Here is a 16844-nt window from a genome sequence, read left to right as displayed (position 1 = left end):
TCACCCATAGCCAACACCAATGCTGGGATGAATGAGACTTTTTAACTACCTGGTATATACATTAAAGAAAGTATCATTAACAAGTGTCTCAGCGGACACATGGCCTTTGCAGCAGACGTAATTCTGTTTCCAGCACCCACAACCACCGTGACTCCAGCTTCAGAGGAATCAGACTCCACAGATACGTAGAACTCACAAGCATGTACTCACATACAGACACATACATGTAATTCTAAAAAAAGCAAACCTTAACAATAACCAATGTTTCAACAGAGTCAGAGCAGCTCATTTGCTGGAGTGAGACTATCCAAGGTAGAACCAGCCAGCATTCTAACACTGAGAGGGAAACCGGGCCCTATCCCTATCACTAGCTAGTCCCAATCCTAGCTGAGGCGCTACGGGCAGTCGATGAATGCTGGCCAGAGAGAGTCATCTTTACTGGCCCCACACTCAGGAATATAGGACCAGCATGACATTGAGGAGTGTCGGGGTAGGGGGTTGGAGGAGGAGCCAAAAGCGAATATCATCAAAATGCATCATATACATGAATGAAATCTTCAAAGAATTAATGAAAAGCCTACGTGTTTTCATAATTCCACAATTATCCAGGCCAACGGGATATGAATGGGGGTCCCTGATAAACCTGGAGGAGAGGAATGGAAAAGCAAGAGACACGAGAAACGCCGGCAAGGAAGGATTTCTGATCAAACCGCGCTTTATTATTTCTCAGAAGCTGTTCTATAGCAAGCAGGCAAAGGGGAGGGGAGGGTGTTAGGTCTGCTGGATCAGGTCTGGAGTAGTCCCTAGCTGATAAGGAAATACTGTGATTGTTGGCTAAGAAAGGAAATGCTAATTGTTTCTAGAAGCCTGGTGCCAGCAGGTCTCACTAGGAGATAAGATACCAGGTTGATTTCCTAGGCCCTGCAGAATTTACCCTGCAGAGGGGATAGAGGTGAATATTTTACTTAACTTGTGAGCTTAAGATGGTTGTAAACAAAATGTAGATCTCAAAATACAGGTCGTTGCTTCCGGTGCACAATCACAAAGCCACTTGCAGTATGTTTTAAGAACGGAAAAAACCTCTGGCAATTAACAGAATTGATTAAAATGAATCAAATGAGAATTTTTAAAAAATAGAAAAGGTACCAGGTGGTGGTGGCACCTTTAATCCTGACACTCAGTAAGGCTGAGGCAGGTGGATCTCTGTGAGTTTGAGGCCAAAACAAACAAATGAAAAACCAGCAAGGACAATGCTTTTGTAGATTGGCTCAATTCTAAAGATGACTAGAGGTATGATCTGTGTCTGCAAAGACTGAGGAATGAAATATACTCAATCCACACAAGAGAGAGACAGAGACCAGGGCAAAGAACAGATCGCATCCTAATCACATGCTTTGCCTGCCTCACTGTACTTCTTCTGGATGCTACACCACCTCCAAACTCCAGTGTGGGCCACAAGAGCATCTCACAATTTTCAGACGTCTAGTCAGCAAACATGCTTTCATTGTGCCATGGTTTCCATGTTAAAGTTCAGAACTTTTAAGCATGGGCTAAGTGGTTTTATAACAGAACCATAACATGCTATCCTAACAGTACATGCGATTTAAAAAAAAGCCCGTGTGTTCCCCAGAGAAAAGCGTCAGGACAGTGGTACAGTAGCTTTGCACTGATCGTCAACACCAGCCTAACTGCCGTCTGTGCTCCCCCTCCGACTCCTGCTTTCAAATTCTTGCCATTCCTGCGCTGTTTCAGACGAAATACAAGGAAAAAATAACCATACACAGATGAAACAGCCTTTTCAAATGGTGGTGGTTCTTCATTAGTATGATAATAAAACTTAAAAATTATAAGCTCTTTTCACGTACTGTGAAACTACAACCACTTCAGGGAGTTCTGTGATACCCGGATAGATTAAAATCTAGAGTTTCTGTGGATTTTTATCCAGGCATAACTGGAAAACATTCCCTTTGAGTTATGTGTAGCTTCTGCTGTTCGCACAGCCTCCAGTGACCACATCTGTTAGTAGCACTTCCAATCTCATCAGAACGCTCTCACTGCTGGCAAACTGTCGTGACTGTGTGGTAGATAGGCGTTTTCTTAGCTTCTTGTTTTCTGTGAAAGCCCAAATTTTATCACTGGCAAGAAATACTGATTGGCTGCCAAATGCCCCAAATCTGAAGAGCACCAGTTATCTGTCAGTCTCGAGTAAACATGATCTGCAAGGGGTAGGAGTTGTGCGGGAAGGGACAACCCATTCTATAACTCACACAACCACAACCACAGATATTTTCCTAAGGACCACCATGGTGCTCGCTAAACACATGAACACGATATGAGGTTGGATAGGCGTCCTCAGATTGCTTACTTAGATTGGCGTTCTCTGCCTTTGTACCCGTGACCTTCCAGAGGTAGCCAATTCCATAGCTCACACTCCCTTCTACCTCCAATATATCTTCCTTGGGCTTTTCTGAACTCCGTCTTTCTTCTCCAATTGCTTTATTCCTTTTAATTTGAATCTATACCCAAGTATTCTTCTCACTTGATCTGTCTGTCATCTATCTATGTATCTATGTATCTACCCATCTATCTATCTTGCATTGGTGCTCACGACTTTGTCATCAATATGCTAACCATTAATTATAATTATAAACTTTAATTATAGTTCTCCTTGTAGGCTTCTTGAATTCCAGCCATGCCGGTGACCTACCCTCACATTAAACAAGCAAGGCTCTTCTCCCAGCCCTGCTCCTTCTCTAAGGTCCTGTCTTGGTGTCACAATCTTGGAAGGAATTCTTCCAAGGAATTCTTCTTGCAACACTTTACTTGGCAAAACTGTGCATGTCACCCATATATCTGGTAAGGAATAAAGTTTACTATCTTAGAATAGAAAAAGCATTCAGAATACTTTTAATGACTGCTAGAACTGCCTTGAACCTGCTAGGACAGGAGGATGACTGGACTTATGTGCTATTTGCCATGGTTTGTCTTGACACAGTTTGTCTTCATAAGAGAGAGTTGCAGTAAAGATTTGGAGTCAGACTCTGGCTCTATAGTTGTAAAATAAAGTTATAAAGAGAAAATGTTCTGAAAAAAATTCTTTTTTATTTAGGATGAAAACAGACAGCCTTTGTGATATTGAAATTTTCAGCAAAATGTGGCTATTATAACATTTTTCTCATTTTATTAGTCCTTTGAGAATTTCATATGAAATGCTTTGACATATTCCCACCATTCTCCAACTCTTCCCAGAAGTACGTCTTGCTTCCCTACCCTCCCAACTTTGCATCCTTAGTTTTTATTTAAACCCATCACATTTTTAAAATCCTTTAAGAACATAGTTAAACACACTATGATCCAGAAATAATACTGTGAAGGGAGATTGAAGAAACAGTGTAAAGAGCTAAGGTTGAACTGGATAAATTATTTGTATATATTTTAAGAAATGAAGAAAGATGCAATTAATAGAAAGATCCCATTTACAACTGCAAAGGGAAATTCTGGGGGCCTGAATAGAAAATTAATGAGCAATAGACAAGATATATTTGAATCATTAAACAACAGCCCCCAAAATGAGACAAATGGAGAAGTAGAATTTTGGAAGACAAAAGACAATACTGTAAAGATGTCAAATATATGTGTGAAATTGATACCATTAAGTTTTCATACTTGGAACTTGAAATATGGTTCTACTATGCAGACCAATAAACTATAAGACAATAAAGTATAGTTCTGATACAAAATAAATCATTGCGATAAAATTATCTACAAACTGACATTTCAAAGCAAGGTTAAGGGAGTATATATAATTAATGGGCAAACAATGTACTACTAGCAAGCAATGATGCATAAAATCAGTTGGTTTTTAAAATAGCATATCTGCCACACTTACAAAAACATGCAAGCAGATTAGAGATAATATTTGTAATAAAACGTGAAGTAGTTTGAGTAGCAGAACATATTTATACTTCAGTGTCTGCAATCAGTCTTTCAACTCAGGAAGTTCAATGTGAAGAACTCTAATCCTGGTTTTAGGAAAGAAAACCGCAAAAAAGGCATGAGTAGCTAACTTGGGGATGGTGGCAGACAATAATAAGTATATATGAAAATTAGAGCGTCTCTGCCTCGTTCATAAGAGAAAATTAACAATATGATTTCACAGAATACCAAAGACCGGGAGTGCTGGTGACGTGCCGTGCTCACACAACTGTGCGAAATAATTTTATCCCAGGATCATCGCATTCTCCAGAGGACGAGGGCAATCTTAGTTCTTTAAGTTTTCCATAAGATTTATGCATAATTAATTATTTTTAAAACTATAATAAAACTTTGATAAGAGGCAAAAAGAGAAGAGAAATGGTCGGGGCTAATACTAATGGAATACAAACTCTTACGGAATGAGGGCCCCACCAGATTAACTGACCCAGATAAGATTCAGTATTTTCAACTATATACAGCTGACCTAAATAAGAGGCAGTGCTATCATTGAAGCGACTGTCCTTTTCTGTGACTGTGGGATTTTTATATCATAGCTGAATGGACGTGGTGTGTACTGTTATTGAGGAAAGCAAGCACTCAAAACTGGTTTCTAGCAATGCTATAAGATAGGGACTCTCGACCTGTGGGCTGCAACACTTTGGGGGTTCCAGCAACCTTTCTACGGGGGATGCATATCAGATATCTACATTATGATTCATAACAATAGCATGTAGTGGCATTTCAAATGTATTTTAATAAATAACGACTGCCTGAAGATCTGAGAGTAAAACAGTCCCACTGGTCAGCCTTACAGACTAGATTACGGTAACACACACCTTTAAACCCAGTAGCCACCCTAGTTGCCATAGCAATCAGGTGTTGCTTGCCTTTAATCCCATTGGTGCACATCTTTAATCACAGCCCTAGAGAGGAATATAAGATGGGGTGACACAGCTCTCAGACAGTCTCCTTTAGAGATTCCTGGAGGAAGAATTGACATTTCAGATTGAGTGAGGTAAAAACCAGTGGCTGGCTGTTTTGCTTTTCAGATCTTTTTGACCCTGACTTTTTATTCATCATGTTTCATTAGCAAAATTACAGTTATGAAGTAACAGCAAAAATAATTTTATGCTTGGGGGTCACCACAACATGAGGAATTGTGTTAAAGGGTCGCAACATTGGGAAGGTTGAGAACTACTGCCATAAGGGCTACGTATGTGAGAAGATAATCTGTGTCTTAAAGAATGGAAAAAATAGAAGTGGACACCCCACATTATACAATCTAATATCCTAAGAAAGTGTGTTCTTAAATTAGCAAATGAACTTTAATCCAAAGTCTGGTTTGCTCTTTTCCTGTTCGCTCCCTATCTTGTTTCTATCAAAATCAGTGATGTCCAAGGTCCTGAGGCTGACTACTGAACATGAAAGAAACTGTTGTCCAGCAAGGTCTAGAAAATAAAGTGCAAAATCTAAAACATGCACATTCGGTTGTGTCTCTACGGCGAAATGCCAAGGCGGTGTGTTCATCCTTTCCACAGCTACCGGGCTGCAACTGGAGCCCAAGGTTGTGGCATGAGCTACAGCAAATATAAACCAACAGACAAAGGTGCTAACAGTGTCCATTGCTCCCCCGTGATGTGTTTCCACCTCTCAATATTTCTCACCTTCTATTGGCCATCAGTTACTATGCAATAGGCCTAATTGTGAAAACATTATGGAAAGAAGCCTCTGTCAAGAAAGATTAGTATTCTTTACTCAGAACACCAGAAACTTTTGAAGTGCTGAGAATCTTAGCCAACTTAATTGATGTTTATTTATTTCCTAACCAAAGAGCAAGGAACTGAACCCAAAACAACAAAAGTGACCAAGGCTGTCGTGACTGACCTGGTGGGAAAGCTCAGTCAGCACCCATGCTTCAAAAAGTCAAGACCTTTCCATTAATAAACTCTGAACACGCCCAACATGGTCTAGGTAGAGTCAGCCACACCCTGCTATATGCATTTAATCACCAGATATTTAGTTAGGGACAGGACTGACTTAGTAGATGAAACAGAAGAATGTTTCAGACTTTAAGTGGGAAGATTAAAATGAAAGCCTTGGAAGAGAAAACAAAATTGATCTCTATATAGACCCGATATAGAGTACAGGAAACATTCCATGTCAAGCATTTTTTCCCTTACGATAATGTTAGTAAAACACCCACTTGCTATTCAGTAGTGTCTGGGAAACTTGCATATAAAATAGCACCCCGAGGATTGGAATTTAGAAATCAAATATCTAATTGTAGCAAGTAATAAAGCCTCACTATAAAAACAATCATTAAGTCAAGAGTGGCAAGGCAGAGTCTCCAGCCTGTCTGAAGTATGAGACTCCTCTTAGAATACTGGCTGTCAGAGATGATGGATCAAGCAGAGATAGGGTTTCTCTGATCTATTCTTGCTTCAGCTGAAGTTCCAGAATCATCCTTGCACATCGCCTCGTCAAGCTCGTTTATTCAACACATGTCAGTGGATATTGAAATATTCACCAAGCTCTATGCACCTGCTGGGAATAGGTGATAAACAACCACACAAAGTACCTCATAGAACTCTTACCTTGTGAGGAAAGTCAGGCAAGAAAAATTAGTCAGGGGACAGAGAGTTAGATTGACACAACCCCAGCGTGGGATGGGAAATGAAATCAGGAAAGTGATCTTGGAACTACCTTGGGAGGATGGAAGTCTTAGAAAGAGAAGCCACCTATTCGATACACCTTTGAGGAAAGTGCTAGAAGTTTGGGAACACCTGCTATGCAAATGAGCACAGGAGAACTATTCCAGGAGGAAGCAGGATTAGCGTTGAGGACTCTAAGTAGGACCACACCCAGCTGGCCCAAAGCGTAAGGAAAGGAGTGTTGCTGCCACAGGCAGTCTGAGAAAATATCAGGGTCAGAGAGGCAGAAGGGTGAGGTCCTGCAGGAGGCTGGACAGCATGGCCTTTTGGCTTTGAGATTTAAAATGAACTAAGATGTGGGGAGCTTGGGTAGCAGAGGGACTTCCTCACTTGAACACTTCAACCAAGCCATCGGGTTGCTCTGCCGACATGGGGCAAGGGAGAAGTTATAGTCGTAGAGAAAATGGATGTGGTGGTGGAATGAGGCTTCTTATGTCTTGTAATATTGGTGTAATATTAATATAATGTTGTATCAGATAGATCGATAGATAGATAGGATAGATAGATAGATAGATAGATAGATAGATAGGATAGATAGATAGATAGATAGATAGATAGATAGATAGATAGATAGATAGATAGATAGATAGATAGGATAGATAGATAGATAGATAGATAGATAGATAGATAGATAGATAGATAGATAGATAGATAGATAGATAGATAGATAGGATAGATAGATAGATAGATAGATAGATAGATAGATAGATAGATAGATAGATAGATAGATAGATAGATAGATAGATAGATAGATAGATAGATAGATAGGATAGATAGATAGATAGATAGATAGATAGATAGATAGATAGATAGATAGATAGATAGATAGATAGATAGATAGGATAGATAGATAGATAGATAGATAGATAGATAGATAGATAGATAGATGAACAGAGATTGATGGATTGGTGGATGAATGGATGAAGAGGAAAGAGCAAACTGGAGCAGGGCAGTGGTGACACACACCTTTTATCCCAGCACTTAGGGAGGTAATGGCAGGCAGATCACTGTGAGTTTGAGGCCGGCCTAGTGTATGTAACATGAGGGCCGCCTTGTTGGGGTTTTTGTCCCTCCCAGTACCCCAACAGCCGGCAAGCAACAAAGAAAATTACACACAAGACTCCATAAGATTATAAACTGATTGGCCCATTAGGTCAGGCTACTTATTAGCTCTTATAACTTATGTTACCCCATTATCCTTATCTACGTTAGCCACATGGGCTCAGTATCTTTCTCAGTGTGACAGCTTACATGTTGCCTCTTCGGTGGTCTGCGCAGGAGTGGCGGAGGGACTCCCTGCTTCCCAGAATTCTCCTGTTCTCATTGTGTCACCTCTACTTCCTGTCTGGTTTTCCCGCCTATACTGCCTGCCTGGCCAATCAGCATTTTATTAAAATATGATTGACAGAATACAGACAATTCTCCCGCATCATCAAACGAGGAGAGCGGAGGAGCCAGCAGGACAGGAGCGGTAGTGAGACGAAAGAATTGCAGAGTCAGACAAAGTAGCCATGTGAGTTCAGTGTTGCTGTCTGCTCAGGACTGTGACATACGCAGTGGATTCAGATACATGGAGGTCAGTGGGGGTCCTGAAAAAGACAGGTTTCGGGGTGTGGTAACAGTGAAAACAAGAATTGAACTAAAGAGAGAAAAGAGGGAGTTTGGAGATCATGTGGCTCAAAGTAGGCTTACACTGAAGGGAGAGAACAACCATGCTGGCCATGGGAGTCACCAGAAGTGTGAACGAAGTGCTACTGACTGACAACTTGACATATCCAATCAACTTGTCCCACAGAAAATGCCTCACGTTCTGATAATTGACTGTACAGGCATCACAGTCCACGACCATAACCTGAGCTCCACAGAGAAGGGTTCAAGTGGGGCCAACATTTATCAGACTCTCTCTCTTCTAGTTTGATCCCTGCTGCCGTGCAAAACAGTACGATCAGAAGCAACTCCAGATGGGGAGAGAATTTCTTTGACTTATACATCCCCATTACAGTCTATCAATGAAGGAAGTCCGGGCAGGAACAGAGGCAAGAACCATGGAGCCTACTGGCTTGCTTCCCATGGCTTACTCAGCCTGCTTTCTTATACAGCCCAGGATCACCTGCCCGGAGAGGGCACCACCCCTAATTAACTAGAAAAAGCCTCATGGACTGTGTCTAGGCCAATCTGGTGAACTCAGTTACTCAACTGAAGTTCCCTCTTCCCAGATGTCTCTAGCTTGTGTCAACTGACCAGCAGTCTCATTTGATGAGAAATAAAACAAACATAAAAATGATGTAGAGGAAGTCGGTAAAAGGTACTTTTGACATGGAAAAGGAAGGTCTTGCCAGGTCAGTGACATTAACTGAAGGGAAGTAAAGAAAAGAGGTTAGCCCTTCTGAGGGTTGGAGGAACTTTGTCCAGGGAGGGAACGGTGAGCAACAGGGCCTTCTTGTAAGTTTTGGAAGATTGCTTCAAAGTTCTAAAGCATGGAGAGGACAGAGAGTAAAGTTCTAGAAGCCAACAGAGGAGGCTGAGCCAATTCTTCCAGACTGTGCATTTGATTCTAAGCCTAACAGGAGCACGATAGGGGACTATTGGAGACGATTGGTTTAGATTCTACGACAAACAGTAGGTGAGAGTGAAAAACAGGAAGACGGTTGATGAGACACTGCCAGCCCAACAAGGGATGGCAGATGCCTGAATCGGGTTGGTAGAGGGAAGGGATGCTGAGTCAAGAACCCTGGGCAATGCAAAGAGGGGTGAGCTAACGGACTCATAACATTTTGGAAGTAGAGGTGATACAATTTGTGGATAGATGGAAAAGAGCGAGCAGAAAGGAGCAGTAAGAGGAGGCAAGGGAGAAATAGAGGACGGCCATGTGGCTTCAGCAGGAAAAGAAAAAAACCCACTGGGCAAGAAAAAAAAGAGATAGGCAATGATACCTGCTGGCAGGGAACAATCTGCAAAAACAAAATCAGGATGGTATCAAAGAGGAACGCTGATATCCTTGTCTGTTAGATATATTGGTTAGAATTATGAACTAAAATGTTGGCTGCATTGCCTAGGAAAACTCACTTGCCGTCACCCACCTCCCCGCAGACTGGGGGGGTGGAGTGGGGGAGTGGGCGGGGCTTTGTCTCTTAAAGGGACAGGATACCCAGGTGACAGGACAGACCATTACATGATGTCTTGAAATTCTTCAAATCCACTTCCGTAAAACTGCTACTAAGTGAGTTAACTCTCCTCTGAAATTTCTGCAGGTTCTTTACCCAAATGTGGCGTTCTTTTGCATATTTCATTTTATTTGCTATTTCAACTACACTCATTATTTATGTTACACGTGAGCACATATTCCACTGTACACATGCAAAGGGCACGAGAGAACTTGGGGGAGAGCAGGTCCCCCTTCCACCTCTTTAGAATGAACTCACACCATCAAGCTTAGCCACAAGTAGCTTGACCTACTGAGCTTTCTCTCTGACCCTTTTATTTTTAGAGTTTCTACATAGAAGTTGGGAGTTTTCCTCCTATTTTTTTTTTGTTGTTGTTGTTGTTGTCGTTGCTTTGGGGGGGGGTGTTTTGCTTTATTTTTTTGAGTCAGGGTTTCTCTGTGTAAGGACCCTAGCTGTTCTGGAAGTTGTTTTGTAGATCAGGCTGGCCTCGAACTCACATTGACACACCTACTTCTGCCTTCCAAGACTTGGGATTAAAGGCCTGAGCCATTGTGCCTGGCTTCCTCCTATTTTGTCCCCACCAAGTTGTATTTCATTTTCTCTCTGATGGTGACCATGCCCCCTCCCCCACCCAACGTGTAACTCATGACCATCAGAAAAGTATATCCTACTCTAAGAGAGCAGCATAATGTGGGCTTATTTCATAATCACCTCATCAGAATCAAGGACTCTGACCTTCTTTAAACTCCTGTCGCGAGGGGCACAAAGCGATTAAGCCACAGGTTCAGAGCATGGTTTCTTGACGCAGCAGACTGGAATGTGTGGCAAAGGGAATATATTGGGCTGACTTTGAATTTTTTTCTTTTCATGCTTCCTTCACTTAGACTTGGTCATTAAGAGTTTAAAATGACAGAAGATTCCAGAAAACACTACCCCAGGACGTCACTATTCATTACCCTTCCAGCCCCACTCGACTCTGACTCGAGAATTACTAGAAAACTTTTTAGGAGTTTAAAGACTTCCTCAAAGAGTCACTTAAAGGATTTGAAGGAACAGCGGTCAGCTTGTGAAAGGGTAGGGGACCCAGACTGGAGAGCTCTGGCTTCCTGTCCCATGCAGCTCAGCAGAGGGAGCACGATGCTCCTCCCCAGGTTCCCGCCCCCTTCTTTGTCCCAGACTGTCTCAGGCTGGGAACCCAGAGCCCGCAGGTTCTGGGAACTCCGTACCTGGTGGGTAATACCGAAGCAAGAGGCTCTTGAGCTTCATTTTCTTAGTCTTCCACGCTGATGGGCTTCGTAGCCATGGAAACGGACAAACAGCGGAGGGTCGCTGAGGCGCATGCGCCAAGTGTCTCTTTGTGGACTGGCAAGCACAACCGCAGCCGGTCCGGAGCTGGGTACGCTCAGCAGGCACCAGGCAGTCAGAGGAGAGACCAGTGTTCCCAGGGGAGACGCTAGTCAGTCCCATGTCTTTTAACTATTTAAATTTTTCCTGAATTGACTCGTTTAATTTTAGCTTATTTTAAAGTGAAAGGAAAAAAATTGCTATTGTGGAAAAGAAAATGCTCATTCAGTTTCCAATAAAAAGCAAATAAAATTACGCAATTAAAGAAATATTGGATTAGTATTCTATTGCCTGCCAAAGCTTCTAAACCGATGCTTTCCCCTTCCCTTTCTTTGTTATTGTTGTTCAACCGCTCTTGAAGATCTTAAAAAGACAAACCAACCAAGACTACTTTCTCACTTTGTTGTTTGCTGATACACTGCAGTAACCTGGTAGAAGGGAGCCAGGGAGTCAAATGTCCCACAAAGATGCACATGTGGCACTCTGTCTCTTTCTGCTCAGCAGATCTGCTAGTCATTACAAGCCTGAAACCTGGGGAGGGGATGAGAAGAACGAGATGAAATTTTCCCGTTCTAAAACCCAAGTCCGTGGTAGGCTCTGTTCACCGAGGTTGGCTCTGTTCACCGAGGTTACTGCTTCTGCACCCGTCATTTGCAAACATGACTTTTGGAAAAGCAACTTCATTGTGAAAAAAGCTGGTGGACAGCGTCTCAATCATGCCATCGAAGTTCGGGTCACCGATACTGAGACACATTAACATCGTATACTTGCTATTACAGTGCACCAAAGAGAACACAGTTCTGAAAGCCCTGCCTGAAATGCTTTACTTGACCCAAGTCAAGAGGAAGCTTCACCCATTCTCTCGTAGGCAGCTTTCTGGTACTGTAACAAAATACCTGAAAGAACTCAACCTAAAGGCTGAAGGGCTGGTTTGGGATTTTCGTTTTTGAGGTTTGGGTGTATGGTTGGCTCTGTCACTTTGGGGTCTAATCTTAGAAAATCATGGCTTGTGCTGGGGGAGGCTACTCACCTCATGGTAGCTAGGAAGGGGAGGGGAAGGGACAAATAAAAGGAACCCCTAAATGTTGTACTTCTTCTAAGTAAGCCCCAATTTCTTAAGATGCCACTAATTTCCAATAGACAATTAAGCTATGACTCTATCAATGACCAATCTAATGCTGAAATTAGAGTTACCAGTCACCTCCAAAAGACACTAACTCCGAACAACACTGCATATTGGGGGCTGAGCCCTCAATAAATACTTCAAACCAAACTATAACATACCCTTGTGGTTGAGTCACAGTCTCCCAAGGGTGAATACCTCTCGGGAAGGTAGCAGGACTTGTGTTGGTCTTTGTGTGAGAACAATTTTTCAGAAGCATGCACACTGACTTCCATTCAGTTTCCAAGGGCCTAGCAGTTCCTTAAAGGGCCTCTTAGACCCAGAGGGATACTAGGGTCCTAATTTAACAGACCAGAACCCTGGCCAAATACCCAAGCCATTTTCCTAGAAAACAATAGAACTGTGTGCAAACAGAAAGATGATCCTGAAATGAGCAAGGGGAGTGTTGAGTAGACGCAAATCTCTCTTGGCTTTGGCATCACTTGAAGTTAAAGCTGACTCATTGCTTATTCATTGCCAGAAACCACAGCACCATCCTCTCAGCCTGTGAGCGGAGTTCTTTTACCTCCCGTTCAAGTGCTGTGAACAATTCACAAAAGAAGGAGGAGGAGGAGGAGGAGGAGGAGGAGGAGGAGGAAGAAGAGGAGGAGGAGGAGGAGGAGGAAATGCACACACTGCCCAGGTGATGGATCCCATCACAGTGTGAGGCTTAGCATAACTTCCTCACAGAGCTACACTACTGCCCTTCATGAATGGAGCCCTCAGTGGTTTTGCACAATTCCTGACTGGATGACCAGTTGATATTCACAGGTACTTACACAAATGTAGTATTTGATTCTGGGTCTCTTTCCTGCAGTGGACTGACAACTTCCACCATCCCCCATCCATTCCTCCCTAATTTAATATGTTCAAATTCTTACACAAATGGAATGGTATAAAAAATTGGATTTGACGAACTACTTGAGTCATGAGGGTGAGGCTCTTGTTAAGGATACTGTGGGCTATTAACAACCTAAAACCCATAAGAGAGACATAATGTGGTCCAGGGAATGGAAGCAACAACATTATCAGGGAATCCTTCATAACTGTTTGTTCAGGGTTCATTTCCTATCTCTCTACACTTGCTGAAGCAGAAAAAAATCAAATCAGCAAGAAGGCTCTACAATCCAAGTTACAACAAATTTTTTGATGGCAGTTATGAAAGATGAAGTTTGAGACCCACAGCACTGGTTTTAATAAGTTTTCCCAATGTGGTCCAAACTGAGTGATTCAAGTTGGGCCTTTCCCAGGGTCAGATCCTTTGTGCACTGTGTTCATGTCAGGCTTCTTTGATTGTCAGTATATTAGTAGCTTACTTTTCTGTTGCTGTGACCAAGGTAGCTTATAGAAGGGAGAGGTTTTTTAGCTTATAATTCCAGAAGGAGTTCATCCCTGTCATGGTGAGGAAAGTGTGGCAGTAGGCAGGCATGGTAACTGGAACAGCAAGCTGGGAGCTCACACTTTAAATCACAAGCATGGAGAGAGAGAGAGAGAGAGAGAGAGAGAGAGAGAGAGAGAGAGAGAGAGAGAAACTAGAAATTTCAGGAATCTTTAAACTCTCAAATCCAACCCCCAGTGCCATACTTCCTCCAAAGCTTCGCCAAACAGAACCACAAACTAGGAAACAAGCATTCAAATGCCATAGGCAATAGAGTTTATCTTCTTTAAACCACTGCAGACAGGGAATTTATATTCATATTCTCAAATATGAATGAGGCCAAAAAATATATGGTAGGAAATTAGAATTCTTTACATACCTTTGCTCCAGATATCCCGGTAATGGACAAAGGCCAGTGGACACAACTGGGAGAGTGATAAGGTCACAAGGAAGGTAGAAGTAGGGGAGAGGGTAGCCCCTAAAAGTGATGGAGGCAAAGACAGAGGGGAGATGTCAGGCTTGGCAACAAGGGTCTAGATTCAGCAATCACCAGGCCTAGACCCTGTGATTACACTACATGGCATCGACCCTATGAAAGAAGCCACTCCTATTCCTCTGATAAGTAAATATAAATTTAAATGGACTCCTAATAACTTACAATTATACCCACATATTAATGTATCTCTTTGCCCTCATCAAAGAAACTTCCATTTGTAGTGCATGACTAGCAACAGTGAAAACCAAAATAGTCCAAGGTGCAAATAATAAGCGACTGCGGGACACTTGCCCCTAAATGGAATACCTATATCACACCCCTTCCTCTCGGGGCTCATGGGACCATTGCAGAGGATGGGCCAGAGAGATTTTGAGACCCAGAAACAGTGGGTAAATACAAAAAAAAAAACATAGTGCCCTTCGCTGACAATGTGGAAATGAACACTTCAGAACTCAGAGGTATGTGGCAGCATGTGCAAGCCCCGTACAAGCTCAAGCCAAACCAAATCCCATGGAGAAGGAGGACAGAGGAGAAGTCCCATTCTCGTCAAGGAACCATTTGCAATAGACAACTTCTGGCAAAGGGAAAATCAGTTTTCTTTAAGAGTGCTGCCCTTAGTCAGTCAACACGCTCCAGGGGAAGTCTGCACATCCAAGAATAACACATGGGCAGCGCACACTGGAAATGGTGGATGAGAAAAAGAAAAGTTGAGTGGATAGGGAGGGGGTGGATCTGGGAAAGAGCTGGGGGAGATGAGTAACTATGAGCAAAACTCAAAGAACTAATAAAATGTTGCTTGCTTTATCTCACGTTATTGTTACAGCGGTGATAAGCTGCCCAGTTTGGGCCGTCTCTGAAGCTCAGAGGATTTCCACACCAGAAACGTTCTAGTTGGCGTGCTGGGCCCAGCTGCCAAGTTAGAGATCTCGGTGCCAAATTGGCTCAGAGACAGAAACAGATGAAATTTCCCTCGCAGTCCTATGATTCTGTGTTCTCAATGTATTGGCGTGTTTCATAAGAGATCAAGGAAAAATGTTGACTGTTGGTTGCTCGTTAAAAACTCACAATTCCAGAGCCTGGCCCCTCACCCTGACCTTGGCGAGGCAGATCCTTGACCCTGCTCACCTTTGGTTGCTCAACTCTGAATGACTTTCTTCCATTCCACTCAGCAACCACATCCCACAGCCTGCTGGTTCCTGCCCTGGGAGTCTATCCTCCTCATTCCTGACCCCTGATAAGCCTCTTCCTCCTCCAGCTGCTTAAAGCACTACCAGACTAGCGTCATCTTCTTGACATGCTCAGTTCAATTTCATTCCCAGAGGATTGCGCTTGTGGTTTGCACATCACCTGCCCCACAACATCCCTGCTCTGCCATGCCCTTCTCAAGCGCTCAAGTAGATAATCACATCTGGATGCTTTCAGGTATGACTCATGATGCCTCAGTCACTTCATACTGAAAGTTCTATTACATTTAAATTTCTTTATTTTCTTTCTTCCAACCAATTTTATTGCTTTCTTTGGTTTGCCCCTACCCCATGTGTGTGTGTGTGTGTGTGTGTGTGTGTGTGTGTGTGTGTGTACATGCATGCACCATGATTCCTGCTATCTCCTGCTAATGGGACTAAATCCTGCCATCTAGCTCGTCTAATGAATACGTATCACAACTCTGACCACAATGATGGCTTCCTTCTCTCTCTCTCTCTCTCTCTCTCTCTCTCTCTCTCTCTCTCTCTCTCTCTGCCTTATTTGTACTACTACCTTGAATTCAAGTTTTCTGGGTGCTAGAAGATTCTAAAGATTTATAAAAACATACTCCAGTTTCCAACTTCAGCATAGAAATCTAGCCGCAGAAGGTTGCCAAGGGCTTTTGTTCCAGGACATCAAGGAACACTAAACAGGAGCTGAACTACTGGTCATGTATGGGCAGGGTTGACCACATGTTGCACTGGGAATCACTCGTGGTGCTTGCTGGCATTCCTCTACTTCTTTATGTTCTACCCTGGGGAATGACCAGGCCCTGTGGTCAGTCTTAGCAAATCCATGCACACCGTTGCCAGATGAATAGAGGAACTCTTCATTTAACTGGGTGCACTTACAGATGGTCCAGATGAAGCAGTTTGCCTTCCTCCACCAACCCTTTCTCATGTCTACGCCATCAGCCAAATATTCACACTGTAGACTGGAACCTCACCGTGTGAGCCTTCATGTAGTTCCTCAACGTGTAGTAAATCTCACACTCCACTCCAGTGTCCAGTGGGGTACACATTCATCAGGTTTCCAGCTCAATAGAAAAAAAATAAGAATCCCACTTGAGCCTGCAGCAGGCAGGTTACTACTTCTGTTCAATTTTTGCCCATGTTGGCCGGACATGGCAATTTCTTTGTGGGGCTATTGAAAGTCCTTTATCACCTTAGAGACTTTACACATTATTCCTTCTTTCCCCATCTGGAATCCCAAAATTTCATCCAAGTTCTGTAGTCTTGGCCTCCTACATGTAACTGTGACAAAGTATCTTCCTCCCTTCCTCTGCCACACCGGAGCATCAGTGGCATCTAAGCACACTACTGGGCTACTGGCGACGGTATGATTGGAAGAGGATAGGAACCAGTTCTTG

General features: G+C 42.9%; 1 protein-coding gene across 3 annotated transcripts in view; it reads right to left on the bottom strand.

Annotated features, from left to right (window-relative positions):
* The window catches only part of Daw1 (dynein assembly factor with WD repeats 1), a 40638-nt gene extending 29408 nt beyond the window's left edge, over positions 1-11230 (bottom strand). For 2 of the 3 annotated variants that reach the window (XR_015737589.1, XM_087904948.1), the window contains exon 1: positions 11077-11230. Coding sequence is in view for 2 of the 3 variants with exons in the window: in XM_087904948.1 (XP_087761074.1) it covers positions 11077-11116 (40 nt within the window). In the remaining variant the exon portion in view is untranslated. The remainder of the gene's footprint in view (positions 1-11076) is intronic. The other variant, XM_048459321.3, reaches the window with a different exon arrangement.
* Between the last annotated feature and the right edge of the window lie 5614 nt (positions 11231-16844).

The sequence above is a fragment of the Myodes glareolus genome, chromosome 1 (genome assembly GCF_982192425.1).
Source record: "Myodes glareolus chromosome 1, mMyoGla1.1, whole genome shotgun sequence".
Taxonomy (NCBI): domain Eukaryota; kingdom Metazoa; phylum Chordata; class Mammalia; order Rodentia; family Cricetidae; genus Myodes; species Myodes glareolus.
Note: the sequence above shows the minus strand (reverse complement) of the source record. Positions and strands in the feature narration are given on the sequence as shown.